The sequence below is a fragment of the Anser brachyrhynchus genome, assembly GCF_964034855.1.
Source record: "Anser brachyrhynchus genome assembly, chromosome: 2".
Taxonomy (NCBI): Eukaryota; Metazoa; Chordata; class Aves; order Anseriformes; family Anatidae; genus Anser; species Anser brachyrhynchus.
Window position 1 is genome coordinate 48,386,116 of NC_137695.1, and position 15,619 is coordinate 48,401,734.

Genomic DNA, 15,619 nt, shown 5'->3' on the forward strand with positions numbered 1-15,619 from the left:
AAAGTCATTCTAGGAATGTGAATTATGTAGTCGAGGGTATGAATTAAACATAAAACTATGGGTAGGCGGAAAGCTGAAGTATTAGCCCTTTTGTTTCTAAGATAGTGAGGGAAAGTAGTAAGGGAAATATGACATGCTTGCATGTTAAACACAGATCTGATAGAAAAGCTGGGTTTTCTTTCCCCCTTGCTATATAAAGATTCTGAGTTCTAATATGGTACAACCACATAAATTGATGTTTGCAATGTGCAGTTTCGCTTCTGTTGTATCCTAGCTATTTCAGCTTTTGAAATTCATCACTACTATAGTTGCATATGCATGCATGTATCCATACAGAACCTTGGCTTGCAATACTTAATGTACCTGTGTTTTTAGCATACAATACCGTATTTAAACAAATAAAAGTTAATCTTGCTGCTTCACTTTAGTAGTAGTAAGTGTCTGTGTTGAAAAGTGACTGGTTTTGCATTGCAAATGTTTTCAATATTAAAAAAAAAAAAAAGTGTGCAATTTTGCTATCAAGTTGAAAGACTTGCTTTGCTTTGGTAGTTTTGATATTTTTATTGTCAGTAATCAATTTTTGAGCTGTACCCACTGTAAAGTGAAAAGACAGTTTGCTTTTATTTCTGGGATTTTATGGTGTGTGGGGGTTTTGTTTTGTTTTGTAGTTTATTTGTTTTTTATCACACAGGAGCCTGCTGTCCACTGTGTGCTGGAATGCTGAGAATATTATATGACAAAGACAAGCTGGACAATTTTGCAAGGGTAAAGTTCAATCATTCCTTATGTTAAATGGTACACGGAAAAGTCAAGTTACTTTATACTTTTCTGTATAATGCATTATACAGTCAATTACCTTTCAGTAGATAGTATATGATTTGTTGTTTTCTTTACACTGTTTATACTTCCCTTTATTTCTTAACATTCAGATACAGAAATTGAATGACAATGCAAAGCAAAATAAAATCAGTGTAGACACAAACAAGCCTTTTAACCTTGCTGTATAAGTGATTTGTTACAGTAAAGACATGCTAAGGGAACTGCATCTATTTCATGGTAGCAATACAGTGTATATTTGTTATTTATGGCCTTTTCGTTAAGATTATTCTGCTGACTCACTATTTACTAATATAAGCAACTTAGTTCTGACATTGTCTGATGTTTATATTGGATTGTTTTTACATTCTTCAGGATCATCTAGATAGTTACCACTGATTTTGCTGCTCTTCAGCTACAATGTTGGTTTTTAATTTAACATCTCTGCAAGGTAGATACATTCTTCATTGCTGCTATTTGAAAACCTCCAGTTTAGTCTGAATCTTACAATGTTGATTGTTCATTACTGAACAAAACATTCTACACCCAACCCCACTGTGGGGTGTGTAAAAGGATTACACTTCTCTGTTGGTCCTTGCTTTCATGCTTTGGTAAATGGAACAGAGCACAACACTTGATTTTCACCACTACGTTGCAACAAAATGGTTGCAAGTATGGGGAGGTGATCCCTTCCCACTGGCTCTGTTCTTGCGTTTGCAGCCCAGTTATGTGGTTGGCCTTCATCTCAAGGGTGCGCTGCCAATTCATGTTGTACTAATGATTTTCTCTAAGATTATGTTTGTGTGCTTGCATGTTGGGTGTTTTTGTTGAGTAACAGTGTCCGTTAGGTCATGACTGCATCCTGGAATACCTTGTAGTTGTCTTAACACTAGTGGGAACATGGTGACCACTGCAGCTTCTTTGTTCCTACCTTATGATGTGGATATGAAAAAGAATTACTGTCTTTTTAGTTAGAGAAAGTTACTGGACTTACTAAGTAGTTATTCAAGTAGTTGGTGATAACTAATCTCCTCTCATTTAAAGAATACCTGGATTTAGGATATATATTAGTTGCTTTTTTCTTTTTTAGGAGGTTCCTAAAGTACCTCAATGATAACCTCTTGGTGCAGGTGCTAAGGTAGCCAACAAGGAAAGGTGCCCACTAGATCTGTTACTGGAAAACAGAAAGGGTATTGTGGGGGACGTGGCAATTGGCAGCTGTCTTGGTCATAGTGACCATGAAGCAGTTGAGTTTAAAATTTTTGGTGACAGGAGGAAAACTGCCACCAGAACTTCAGCCCTGGGTATGGGGAGAGCAGACTTCAGGCTGCTCAGGGAACTAGTTAGCAAGGTCCCCTGGGAAACTGCTTTTGAAGGCATTGGCGTCCATCAGTGCTTGTCAGTCTTTAAGCACTGCCTCCTAAAAGCACAGGATCAGGCAATTCCAAAATATTGGAACTCAAGCAGGCAGGGCAGGGCTGACCAGGGATCTTCTTCTGGAGTTTAGGCATAAAAAGAAAGTGTATGGCTTCTGGAAGCAGGGTCAGGCAATGTGGAAGGACTACAAGGGTGCTGTTCGCTTTTGTAGGGAGAAAATTCATGTGGCCAAAGCCCAATTAGAGTTGAAGCTGGCCAGGTCTGTGGGAGACAATAAAAAGGGCTTTTTTATATATGTGAATAGAAAATGGAGGACCAGAGAAAACATAGGTCCACTACTTGATGGGGATGGTCACCTCACAAACAGGACATAGGTAAAGCAGTGACGTTTAATGCCTACTTTGCCTGTCTTCAACGCTGCTGATGGGCTTCGGGACCCTGGGTGCCCTGAGCTGGGGGACTGTGATGGTGGGAATGATAAACTCCCAACCGACCCTGAACATGTGCGGGATTTGCTGCTCCACCTGGATCCATACAAGTCCATGGATCCGGATGGGATTTATCCCAGGGTGCTCGGAGAACTGGCTGACATTATCTCAGGACCTCTCTCAATTATTTTTCAATGGTCCTGGGAATCTGGAGAGGTCCTAGTAGACTGGCAGCTGGCAAATGTTGTACCAATTTTCAAGAAGGGCAGGAAAGAAAACTCTGATAACTATAGGCCTGTCAGTCTCATACCAGTGCCTGGTAAAATTATGGAGAAGATTATCCTTGAAGTTATTGAAGCACACCTGGGGGACAATGCAGCCATTGGTCCCAGCCAACATGGGTTCATGAGGGGTAGGTCCTGCCTAACAAATTTGATTTCCTTTTGTGATAAGATCACCCATCTAGTCGATCAAGGGAAACCAGCTGATGTGATCTTTCTGGATTTCAGTAAAGCTTTTGACACAATTTCCCATAGGATCCTACTGGACAAAATGTCCAGCGTACAGATGGACAAAAACATCATATGATGGGTGAGCAATTGGCTGATGGGCAGGGCTCAAAGGTTTGCGGTAAATGTGGCCACATCTGGCTGGCGGATGGTCACCAGTGGGGTCCCCCAAGACTCCATTTTAGGGCCAGTGCTGTTTAATGTTTTCATAAACAATTTGGATGTAGGACTAGAAGGTGTTTTGAGCAAATTTGCTGATGACACTAAACTTGGAGGAGTTGTTGACTCTTTTGAGGGTGGAAAGGCCTTGCAGAGAGATCTGGACAGATTGGAGAGCTGGGTGATCACCAACCGCATGAAGTTTAACAAGAGCAAGTGCCGGGTCCTGCACCTTGGACGGGGCAACCCTGGCTATACGTACAGACTGGGCAACGAGAGGCTGGAGAGCAGCCCCGCAGAGAGGGATCTGGGGGTTGTGGTTGACAGCAAGCTGAGTATGAGCCAGCAGTGTGCCTTGGCAGCCAGGAGGGCCAACCGTACCCTGGGGTGCATCAAGCACGGCATTGCTAGTCGGCTGAGGGAAGGGATTGTCCTGCTCTACTCTGCGCTGGTGTGGCCTCACCTCAAGTACTGTGTGCAGTTCTGGGAACCACAGCACAAAAAGGACGTGAAACTATTGGAGAGTGTCCAGAGAAGGGCTACTAAGATGGTGAAGGGCCTAGAGGGGAAGACATACGAGGAGCAGCTGAGGTCACTTGGCCTGTTCAGCCTGAAAAAAAAGAAGGCTGAGGGGAAACCTCATCGCGGCCTACAGCTTCCTCACGAAGGGGAGCAGAGGGGCAGGCACCAATCTATTCTTTATAGTGACCAGCGATAGGACCTGAGGGAATGGAGTCAAGCTGCAGCAGGGGAGGTTCAGGCTGGATATCAGGAAGAGGTTCTTCACCAAGAGGGTTGTCGCACAATGGAACAGGCTCCCCAGGGACACAGTCACGGCACCAAGCCTGTCGGAGTTTAAGAAGCATTTGGACTGTGCACTTAGTCACGTGGTCTGAATTTTTGGGTAGACCTGTGTGGTGCCAGGAGTTGGACTCGATGATCCTTATGGGTCCCTTCTGACTCGGGATATTCTGTGATTCTATTCATCCTTGACAGTCCCACTCAGCCTTTCTGAAGCAAAGTCAGTTTTTATTTCCGGATGATTACAAATGCAGCTTGGACAAACAGATCACATCCCTCTTGTGACACCTTGGTATTAGTCTGTTTAGATCTCCCAAAGCAATCTGTTCCATCTTGCAGAGAAATTCCCATCATCGTTCTCCTCATTTCTGGTGGCTCTTGGAACACCTAGATTCTGTGATGGGTAAAGGAGTGCCAGTTGATAGGTCTTCTCTGCCTGTTGTTTTGAGTACAAGCAACTGTGACAGATGACTGTTTATGTTATTTTGAGGGATGTGATACACAGACATACCAACTATGAAGGTGGAGGACAACATATATCAAAACCATGGTTAATTTAAGAAGTCATTTATTCCCAGCCCCTTTTCTTACCCTTTTTGCTATAGATTAGTGCTGAGTAGTTTAGTGGCTAAAAGATTTTCTAGAATGATAGCAAGTTTTTTAAAACTGAAAAGTAGAAATGTAATTTTGCATAATATCACATCATCCAGGAAGTTCTTTGTTTTCTTCCAGGTAACAAATAAAAAGCCTATAACTGTACTTGACATACTTGAAAAAATCCGCCTGCATGTCTCTGTGCCACAGTGTGATGTGTTTGGATACTTAAGCATAGAATCTGAAATTGTGATTCTCATCATTCCTGTGGATCAGAACCCCAAACCATTGCAGGTAGGCTATATTCTTGTTTACCCAGTATGGATTTACTTTTTTTTTTTTAATGTATACACTTTATTACTTTCAATATAGCAGTTCTAAAGTTGTTCATTTTCTTGTGTGCTGAATACATGGGGATTTTTCTAATTACCTGAATCCGAATAGTAAGTATTATTAATGGTAAAATGTGTCTTTGAGAATCCTGCTGTCTTGGTAAGAGGCTTTTGAGTATGGGTAATTAAAGGGGCAACGTGAATGATGGAGTTACATATTTTTTGTTTTAAAATGAATACATGCAGAACCTCCAACATTTTACAGCTAAAATAGCAGAAAATATAAACTGATGAAAATATATTTATTACTGAATATCTTAAGTTATATTAATTGTAAAATAAATGGATACTTGTGTATGAAATGGTGCTCTTCTGTCTCTAGTATTAGGCTTAAAAGTAGGTTGAAGTACATGGGATATTAGACTGAAGCACATCATACATATTGCTACATTGTGCTTGTCTTGATGTTAAGCAGCAGTTCATTCCAAAGGGAATCTGCTGACCCTATATTCTGAGACCAGCCCGGTTTTGATGATCCTTTCCAACTCAAGGTAAAAAGTTCAGGGAGATCCCAAAATCCTGTTACTATCTTAAAAGGGAAATGCGAGTCCAATAAGTTGTCCAGCATGCCGTGTCATAGCTAATTCATGCTAGCAAATAAGCACCAAAAGCTCACAGTACTAAACTCTAAATGTAAACCAACAAATGAAGGTCAACAGTCTTACAGTATTTTCTTAGGAATGCTTTAGAACAGTAGAAGTAGGGCTTTGGCTATATATTGCATTTTTATTATCTTGGAGCTCTCGCTTCATTTTTACTTTCTGATCATTAACCTGTGCAAGACCAGTGAGGATATCTTCTTCCTATTAAAAGCAATATTTTAATGCCATTTTTAATGCCTTTTTATAGTTGTTTCTAATGGTCTTGCTTGGCCCTGCTGACAGCACGTTATAATGAAGTCCCTTTGGGGTGCTCTGACTGGTTCATTCTGTCACCTTATACATTGATGTGCACTACTTTAAAATGGAAGATTTAGCTTTGAGAACAAAAAAGAGACGAGAAAACAATCTCATCTTTTACAGTTTAGGCGGGTTCGCTTCTTTGCTGTTTGTTTTATATCCATGTCTGCTTCCATTTCCCTTTTATTTCTATGGTCTAATTTTGTATTTTCAGTATTGCTTCTGGGATGGGCTAAAGTTCAGGTATAGTGTGAGTGGGTAGATTTGCTGGCAAAAATTTTGCAAGCTGCAGTATCAAATAGGGCAGTTGTTACTTTGCTACTGGAGCAAACCTGTTACGTCCAAGTCTGCTCAACTTTTAACAGAAATATTATTCCTTGAACAGAAATAGCTCAGAATTTTGCCAGAACTTAGGAAACAAGGTCTTGAGCCTTAACCAATCTGATCAGCTCTCACCCAGTCTGCAGCAGATGCTGTCAGACCCTTGGGGAGAGGAGGGCAGTCTGAAACCAGGGAATAGCTGCTCTGCTCACTGCTGACACGTTACTGAGCTAGAAGATCCTCAACTTTCAAAGCTTTGGGACCTCAGATGTTAAGTTTGTCAAGTTAAAACTTTATCAGCAACAGCTTCCGAAGCTGCTAAAGAGGCTTAATACTAGATTTATTCCTGGGATACATTAGAAGCTAAGGTGGAAAAAATTGATTTTATAAATAAATTTATGATTATCATTATGTCAGTGGGAGAATGAAAAGTGAATGACGTTATCTTGATTTTCTCAGGTTTTCCTATTATTTCCATTCTTCTATTCCTTTCCCATAAAAGAAATCAGATTTCCCTGATTGGAAAGCAAAAGCCCAGTAACTAGAAAATCCCAATTTTCCACTGTTGCAGACTTCAAGGTACTATATCTTGGTTGATCAGAAAGGAACTCCTCAATTTAGAGGTATTAACTAATAATTTACTGTGAGCTTTTTGGAGTCAACATTCAGAAACATCATCCATTGTATCGAGCTTCCTTATTTCTCTGTTGCTGCTACTCAGGGCTTCTGCAGGGCTTCTGCAGAAGTTTTCCTAGTACCAAAGTCTATGAGCTCCAATAGGTTGTTTAATGACTACTCCAAATCATCAATGTAAATTTTACATGTCGATTGGAATAATTCAGATTTTTCTTTCTAAATTTTGCTATCTAGAAATAGTTTTGCATTGGCATTTTACGTGACAAGAAGAGAAATAATAACACTTTTCTTCCTAGATTGAAGCCTGCAATAAAGAAGCAGAAAAGATAGAATCACTGATAAATTCAGACAGTCCAACATTAGCATCACATGTGCCGCTGTCAGCTCTAATTGCATCCCAAGTACAAGTATCGTTTAGCATTTCTTCTACTTCTGTTAAAGTGTTGTCTGTTCTGCACTCCCTGTTTGTAAGCCTTTTATTTACTTTGTTAACATTAACGTGTTATATATAGCTGCTTAGAAAATATGCATGAGTATTGAGGGTGTTTTGTATTGTGAAGGACATTGAGAATTGTTGATCACTGAACCAGAAAACAAAAATTCCAGAACACTTGGTGTACTAATATTTTTCACTGAAGAATGAAGAATATTTGGAATATGAAATTTGGAATGTGAAACATGATTCTTTTATTCATTACTAGTCAGATGTTTGTTTCAGCACAATTAGATCATTTTCCACTGATTTTGCAATCATAAAAGTACTCTGGAAGGTTCTGACATTATAGATTTATGATTTTTGAAAGAAGGGATCTTACAGGTGGTTTTTTTCAGAAATGAACAAATAGTGTTTTGAGTTTATTGAAAAATTTTAATTTTATATTATTAAGATGAATACCAGTGACAACAAAAAGTATGCACCTATTCTAAACATCATTTTTGGAAGAAAAAAAAATGCTGCTACTTAATTACCTTACCAAAAATATGAGAGTTTATTCTCATGTAAATACACTTTCATATTTTATTATGAAGAAAACTAGCCCTGGGCCTATTTCAACAGACATCTTTGCTTGGACTAGTGAAGATTTGCAGGACATTGGGCTCAATGCTTGTGAAATGACAATCAAGCTCTATACTAGTACCTGACTTCAATGAAGAAATATGTTCTTTTTATAATTTTGTACATTTCAGAATCTCATATTGGATGCAAAATTATAAAGAATCTCAGTATCTATATTTAAGTGCCATTTAAAATATTGCAGTATTTGCATGTTATCTAATGAAATTTATACTTTAAATATGTTTAAATGATTATACAAACAGTATGTTTTATTACTTATTTTATTTTATGCACATGACCTTAGTCTACATGAAGTATTTTATATCAGTATTATGATAGCCAACTTTTGAAGTATATACAGAAAAACTTATTTTTGCCAAAATGCTGAACGTCGAAAGAAAGCACTGAAAACTTTTCAAACATGTATGTTACTGTAGCATGTCTGTATCAATTATTTTCTGCTAAATCTTTTAAATACAAAAGTATTAAAGCTTTTTTATTTTAATAAAACTGTTGTGTGTCCTTATATGTGAAAGCATGTAATTTTATAGAAGTCTGCATTACAGTGCTTCTTTCTTTTCTTCTTTCTCAAATCAATGCTTAGAACTAACTGCAATTACATACATTTGTCTTACATAGCTTAATCTTTCCAAAGGAAGTAAATTTCAAGTCTTTGTTTCTTGTGGTTTTTTTCTTACCACGTTTCTTTGTAATGTCACATGCATGCAAATCAATGCAATGAGTGTCAGACTTGACTGATGACAGAAGACATATAAATATGTTTATGGGGCCCTCTTTGTACAGTTATTGTCATCCAGTTTTGATTTGGAAGACACTTCCCTCACCCTGTGCAGCTGGAAATCTGCACAAATATTAAGGACATAATTAATACCTTATTTGTACCTAAACTTTAAGGCTCAACCTCCTCCAAAGCAAACTAGTCTGGTGACTAGATGTGAATTCTTGCAAGTCCACAGAGAGAATTTATTTGAAACCTCCATCAACTACTTGTCTATGTATTATCTGTTGTTGTTGTGGTCTGTGAATAAGTGGAGAGTAGTTTTATATTTTATATATAAATATATAGTTTCTGAATTCTTACAATAGGTTAGTACAAATGCAGCTGTTCTTGGGAACTGTTCTCACCAAGTATCTCCAGGAAGACTGATGCACATAATCATCAGTCCTGACAGAAAGAACTTGTCGAGTATCTTCACCTGCTTCTAAGATTCTTTTGTGTATGAAAAAATTGGACACAAGTGTAATGAATACATTTGAAGAGATTATTTTTTTTTTCTAACTGGAGTGGCTGAGATGATCTCACCAGAAACTGCAAGCAATTCAGATTTATTGAATTCCTTCTATTTTCCAAATCATTAGTAAGTACCTCTTTAGCATCTATCCTATTACCTTGTTCAGTGCTTAGCTGAAGCAATCTGACGTCTACTGAAATTAAATCTACACCACACTGGAAAAAGTAAGAAAGCTCTTAAAAGCATAGCCCTAGTGGAACTGCATAAGCATATATTGTGACTTTTTTTTTTGTACACCTGTAAAGATTTTATTTGATGAAAGATAATATAAAAATAGTTCTCAATTTGTACACTGAATTAAGAAGCTGGAAAAAGCAGAATTTAAATCCAGGGATTTTTGCAGTCATATGTGAACATCTAGTACTTCATGGAAAACAGTGATGCTTTTGAATGGGTATGTTAAATATAGGCAGAACCAATGAAATTTAGTATAATCCCAAATATAAATCCAGCATCAAAAGCATACAGGGCTTAGGTTCTTTTTTGCTGAATTAACAAAATTACTTGAATATTTTCTAGGTATTCTCAGGATCTCTGGCTCCCTCACAGGACTGAAGAAACTTATTTACTTATGGGTTTTGAATTCAAAAGAACCAGAAGAGACTGAGCAAACCAAGCACAATTTTACTTGCAATTTGTGAAATTTGAGCTTACTGGGGAGACATTTGATAGAGTGTTCAGATGCTATTCCATTTAACGTTAATGAAGTTCTGTCAATATCTGAATGGAAATCTGGGTTTTCTTAAGAAGGGACAGAGAGCAATTCAAAGCAGCATAAGGCTGTTTGTTGTTTTTCTACAGGATATGGCTGAAACATACAAAACATTATTTTCTTGTCTCCTGAAAACCAGAGTTAACATCAATAATTGGCTCTAGCGAGATGCTTCAGTCCTGTTTCTGCTTGTTTAGTTTGACTCTTCTCAACAGAGTGGTAGTAAGGCTGAGATGCCAGCAGTGCATATTCATATGACCCGCCCCCCCCCCCCCCCCGGAGTGGACCAGCCAAGGGAACAAATATCAGAGTAAGCGATTTCTGGCTTACAGGTTCTATTGAGCTTTGAGCCCAGCAGGAGCCAGGATCTCTGAATTTTCAGCATGGTAATAGTTCAGTTCTGTAAGAAGCAGTTTTCTGGGGAGCTGGAGGGCATGAAATCTGCACCTAGAGCCACAGTGTCATTTCATAGCCCTGCTCTTCAGTCATGCTGTAATGAAAAAAAAAACTAGCAAAGGAGGAAACTTAAAAAAAAAAAAATAGCAAAAAAAAAAAACTAGCAAAGGAGGAAACTTAAGTTATAGCTGGAGATGCCAGTGGAGAAGACAAGAACAAGAGACGTTAAGCCTTCTACACTGTATTTGGCAACATCTCAAGTTGCTGGACCATTTATCTATCATTCAAAAAAGACATCATGTGTTTCTAACTAGTATTTTAAAACCTGAATAATAAACTCTAGGCACCAGCACCATTGTCTTCTCTGATATTAGGGACCTCTGTAAGGGGAGTACTGGGAAGACTGGTGTAGAGTCAAGGACACAGTTTGGTGCATGCGATCCAGTTCCAGTTCACAAAGCTAACATCCCACCTCTGCTGATGGTTGTCAGGGCAGAATGCCCATCTTCTAATTATGGCAACGTTGAATTGTTTGATATGCAACCACCTGGAGATGTGTATAATCTGCTGTCCAGAAGTACGTAAATTGACCATCATTTTACAGGAGATGGTGGATAATTATTTCTACTGAGATTGCCTAGCACTGTTTACTATCAGCTCATTTCTTTCATTACTTTTTGGCACTAGGGCTCATGTATTCTCCATAGGTTTCCCAAGTTGCATACCAGCACCTGAAGTGCACAAAGTAAGGCCTTTAAAGGCCTGGTGTTAGGTGGCACCACTGCTCCACTGGGGTGACCACACAGCTAGTTTCTCCAGCAGCTCCATCTTCAGGCGAGGCCCTTGTGTTCCCCTAAAAGAACTAAATTCATCCCTACAGGTTCTGCTGCTAGAAACCCTCACAGAAGTGCCAGAAGCAAGGTCCTAAACCTGTACAGCCAACCCCTTCCTACTGCGCGGAACTATCACACACACCTCGCTCTTCAGAACTGAAAAAGTCCTGTGCCCTAATCAGAAAACGGGCTTTTTGCCCTAACTGCACTGAGGTTGTAGCCCTCACTGAATCTCTACTAGGTTGAATTAATCTCTTCTAGCATAGATGACTATAACGGTGGTAGAATGATCACTAGATTGTTTCAGATCAGGTTTCACATTACAGCAGCTCCTTCACTTCCAGCAGCCATTTCTTTCTCTTTGAAGCACTCCTGTTCTTCAAATATGATACTGGCTCTGCTCTATATAGATGCTCACAGCTTTTCTTCCATTAACAAGTTTGGTTAACACAACTGCATTTTTCACATTATTAACATTAGTAAGATCTGTCCTAAAAAGTACCTTAAGCATTCTATTCTAGAATAAGCAAGCCAAGATACAGTAGGTTTGGCTGCACTGTCCATGTCTACCATGTCTATTGTCTACCCTCCATCTCTGCTAACGTACAGCCCTGCCACATGTAGGGTCGTTGTTGACCAGCACACTTTACCTTTAGCTCTACTGATCACTGGAAGATGAAGTGCAGTCACTGTGGCAGTAATCAGACAGAACTTTATCACATGCATGGTCGCACATAGAGCTGACTGGCAGAACTTGCAAAGGTAACTACCTCTTTTGGCATAAGTAATACCCTGGCAACCCTAATCCTCTACCCAGATCAGGAGAGGAAACCATCCTGAAAGCTCCAAGCACGTAAATCAGTCCTCACCCTCTATCTTAGCACGTGATGCCAGTTCTCAGGTAGATGGATGATGGTGCATGGTTTTGCACCACACAAGATGAATTAAGGGGAGTTTGTTAAGGAGACTTGTCCTTCATGATGTAGAAACTATACCTCACAACCCATGTTCTGGAACTAGGTTTCTATGTGATATGCCAAGGATAGTATCTTACAGAGTCTCCAATAGCATCCTTTCTTCACTACCTTTTCTAAAAAGTGACCTTTTGGTATACCATGTGCATGACAGCACGGCTAACAAGCCCGATCCACAAGCGACAATCTTCCGCATCTCTCAGTGGAGACTGGAATGTGCCAGATGAACTTCTCACCCCTTTCACTGTTCTTCTGAAAATAAATAAAATCTGCAGTGTTTACTCTGTAATCTCTCTTTGCTACTCACTTACTAATACTGACTGTGCTCGAGTTGCTGCCTTGGTGTTTTTCTGAAGCAGTTCATCAATCCTAAGCTGTGTGTTCTTCGGTTATACAACAGCTGCTCTAAAACCACGTGTCCCACTCCCGATGTGGGCCAGTCAAGAAACACGGAGCAGCAAAAACTACAGCAATTATACCAGGAAGACTGCCAAAACCCAAATCTTACTGTTGTCCTTTCATTCACCACAGATCTATGCAATACAGCATGCTGAGGACAGCTATCTAAAGTCATCAATGTCTTCCTTAGCAAGCCTGTCACATACCCATACAGCAAATGAAAAGCAACACTTCTTTAAACACTTTTCACTTCATTCAAAATTGAGTATCTTTTTCACTTCCAAATGGGTTGTAAGCTAAAATGACGCACTGACTCAGATAATGCAGTTCATCAGATCTTTCTCCAAAAACGTCAATGCCCGATGGCTTTCAGACATACGCTTGTACTGTCAGTTGTTCAACAATTTGCTTTCTTGGTGAAGGTCAGTGCATGAAGTACCTACCAGTTTCAGTCTTTACGACTTTATGCTATTGATAGCAAGAACCGCTATTTCTTTGACAGACAGCCAAAATAAAGAACAGTACTTTCAAAGACACCCAAAGCCTAAATTGATTTCATTATGAAGTGCATTTTAACATACCACTAACAAATAACACTTTATGCAGAATGAGAAGATAGGCATCCAGTCCATGTTAACGTTCCACGTATCTGCAGAACCACATTCTTCTCGAACACATAGGGCAGTACTGTAAGCACATGCTGCATATGCCCTGTATAACTCAGAACGTTAAGCTAAAATTCAAAGGAAAGAGATAAAGACTATGTCATAAATGTTTGGGGATGCTGTACTTAAGTAAAAAAAGAAATACTTATGGTCACAGTTGCAACTTGCCCCTCAAGTCAGAGCAGCAGAAACAGTGATGGCACTAAAGCACACCGTTAGGTCAGACTTTAAATGCAGCACCACCAAGTTCTGCTTCATTCATTAATACCCTCGATTTGTCATTTTCAAATACGTTGTGCAAAGGAAGGAGTGAAAATTCATATGAACTTTAAAATAAGCCATGCATATTTTTGGAAGGCTTTTTTTTTGTATTTTTCCCCTTGCTATTTATTAGACTGCTGCTTTTTTCTTTCCATGTATCTGTACTTTGCTACTTGACTTCAAGCATCTTTCCCCCTGCAAAGTGCCCACAGTTAAGTATGACAATTGTTATGTTTGAAAACTGCATAGCCAGGTGCAGCAGAACTAGATTTATAGAGGTATCTGTTAGGAATTGCAGACCCAAAATTGTATATAGCAGCTACTTCGATAAGCCCCTGATTTTTGCTAAGCAATATAAAGCAGTGAAGGACAAAAAGCATTTGATTCTGTGAACTATTGTGATTTGAAAATAATCACACTGGTGTTTTTTTGTCCCTCAAGAAAAAGTCAGTTTACCAAACACTAAGAACTTAACCTCTAGAACGTATGCAGAATAGGTGCGACCAAATCCCATTAGAGTAACAATCCTTCCTATTACATATCCAAATAATAAGCCATCACAGTATTTCACAAACATGATTTTCCTGCTCAAAAACTTGAGACCACAACAAAGTATTTCTCAAACACAAATGCTTCTATGAAACCAATAGATTACAGAAGAATAAATACAGTTTTGTTTGCTTTATTTCCATGAAGAACAAATACTTGCCACAATCTTCCTGTGAACGAACCAGGCATTCCTTCCAAATGTATTTCTTTTACAGCGGATCAGAGCTTTACCTGCATGCTTTAAGGATTTACATTTGGAAAGCCTACTGCAGACAGAGCACTTGGTTAGACCCATCTTGCCCAACAGCAGGTACCAGGAGTGTTAAGCTCTTTCCTTACAAAAAGAGACGCGCACTTACCAGACTACCCACACCATGTACTCCTAGACAGGTGCAGCATCTTCCCAGAATAAAAATTTCTCACCAAGTGACTTCACACTTGAGAAGCCTATAGCAAAGCTTAAGCTTAATTTAGATAAAAAGACAAGTTTAACTTTTTTTTTTTTTAAACACAGCGTCCTCAGCTTTTCTGATCACCACAACCGTACTGTAACCTGCGCTTTGATATTTCAGTTACTTGTTTCACATTTCAAAATGTATGTTTGTTGCTCGTTTTTGGAGTCCTAATTTAATGAAGAAAGGAGTATTTAGCAATAGCAAATTAGTACCGAGACTTCGGTTCCCTGGAAAACAGTCAGTATTTAATGCACAGTATTACTATAAGGCACTATTTCATTTTAATATTTACCTAAAGCATCTGGATCTAGGTCCTACTTTACTTTTGTGTCTCTTTCAACACCAAGTTCCATGAATATTTTATTTCATAAATAAATATAATGGGGGGGGGGGGGTAGAGTGGGGCGCCACACAATTATTTGCGCACACACCTAAGAGAAGGTTAGAAAGCTGGTTTATTTAAAACTGTGAAATCCAATATATAAAATGCTTAACATCACCTCTAGATGCTATGTAGGAAAAAGCCAGTAAGACTGGACTGTTTCCTTGATGCCCCAAGCATAGATGAACTCTGATATGACTTCCCAGCTACCCACTCCAAGCAGCACTCTCATCTCAAAGGTGAATCTTCAACCATTTATCATATGCCTTCCCCAGATGCACACTGGCAAATTCCTTCCTGCCAGAGTCTCACCGATATCAGCAGAACTACCCCAAAGATGACACAGCACAAAGTATCAACATTTGAGACTGAAAATGAGTGCCTAAGATTTCAGGACTTTTACAGCATCCCTCTTTCTCACTTAAGAGTCTTTCAAACTGCTTTATAAACTGCGCTATGCATAAATCTCAATTTTGACCGTTTATTCACTGACTTTTTAATGAGCTAATATTAAGCTCTAAGAATGCACTACTACTTGTTGTAGCAGGGTGGCAGGTGTGGGCAAACCCATCGAAGGTGATTAAGTTTGTTCAACTAAGTTTTTTCGGTATTAAACAAATAGATTTTTGCAAATAGACTGTTTAGGTAACTGCATGTTACATATACATTAAAATTCTTGGAAGGGGTCAAT

At 39.0% G+C, this 15,619-nt stretch overlaps 1 protein-coding gene across 3 annotated transcripts in view; it reads left to right on the forward strand.

The window, feature by feature from the left end:
- RECK (reversion inducing cysteine rich protein with kazal motifs) overlaps positions 1-8,512 on the forward strand; it is a 59,827-nt gene extending 51,315 nt beyond the window's left edge. For all 3 annotated transcript variants that reach the window (XM_080579193.1, XM_080579194.1, XM_080579195.1), the window contains 3 exons: positions 692-765; positions 4,823-4,978; positions 7,229-8,512. In XM_080579193.1, the coding sequence (XP_080435319.1) occupies positions 692-765; positions 4,823-4,978; positions 7,229-7,444 (446 nt within the window). In that variant the 3' untranslated portion in view covers positions 7,445-8,512. The remainder of the gene's footprint in view (positions 1-691; positions 766-4,822; positions 4,979-7,228) is intronic.
- Positions 8,513-15,619: the final 7,107 nt, after the last annotated feature.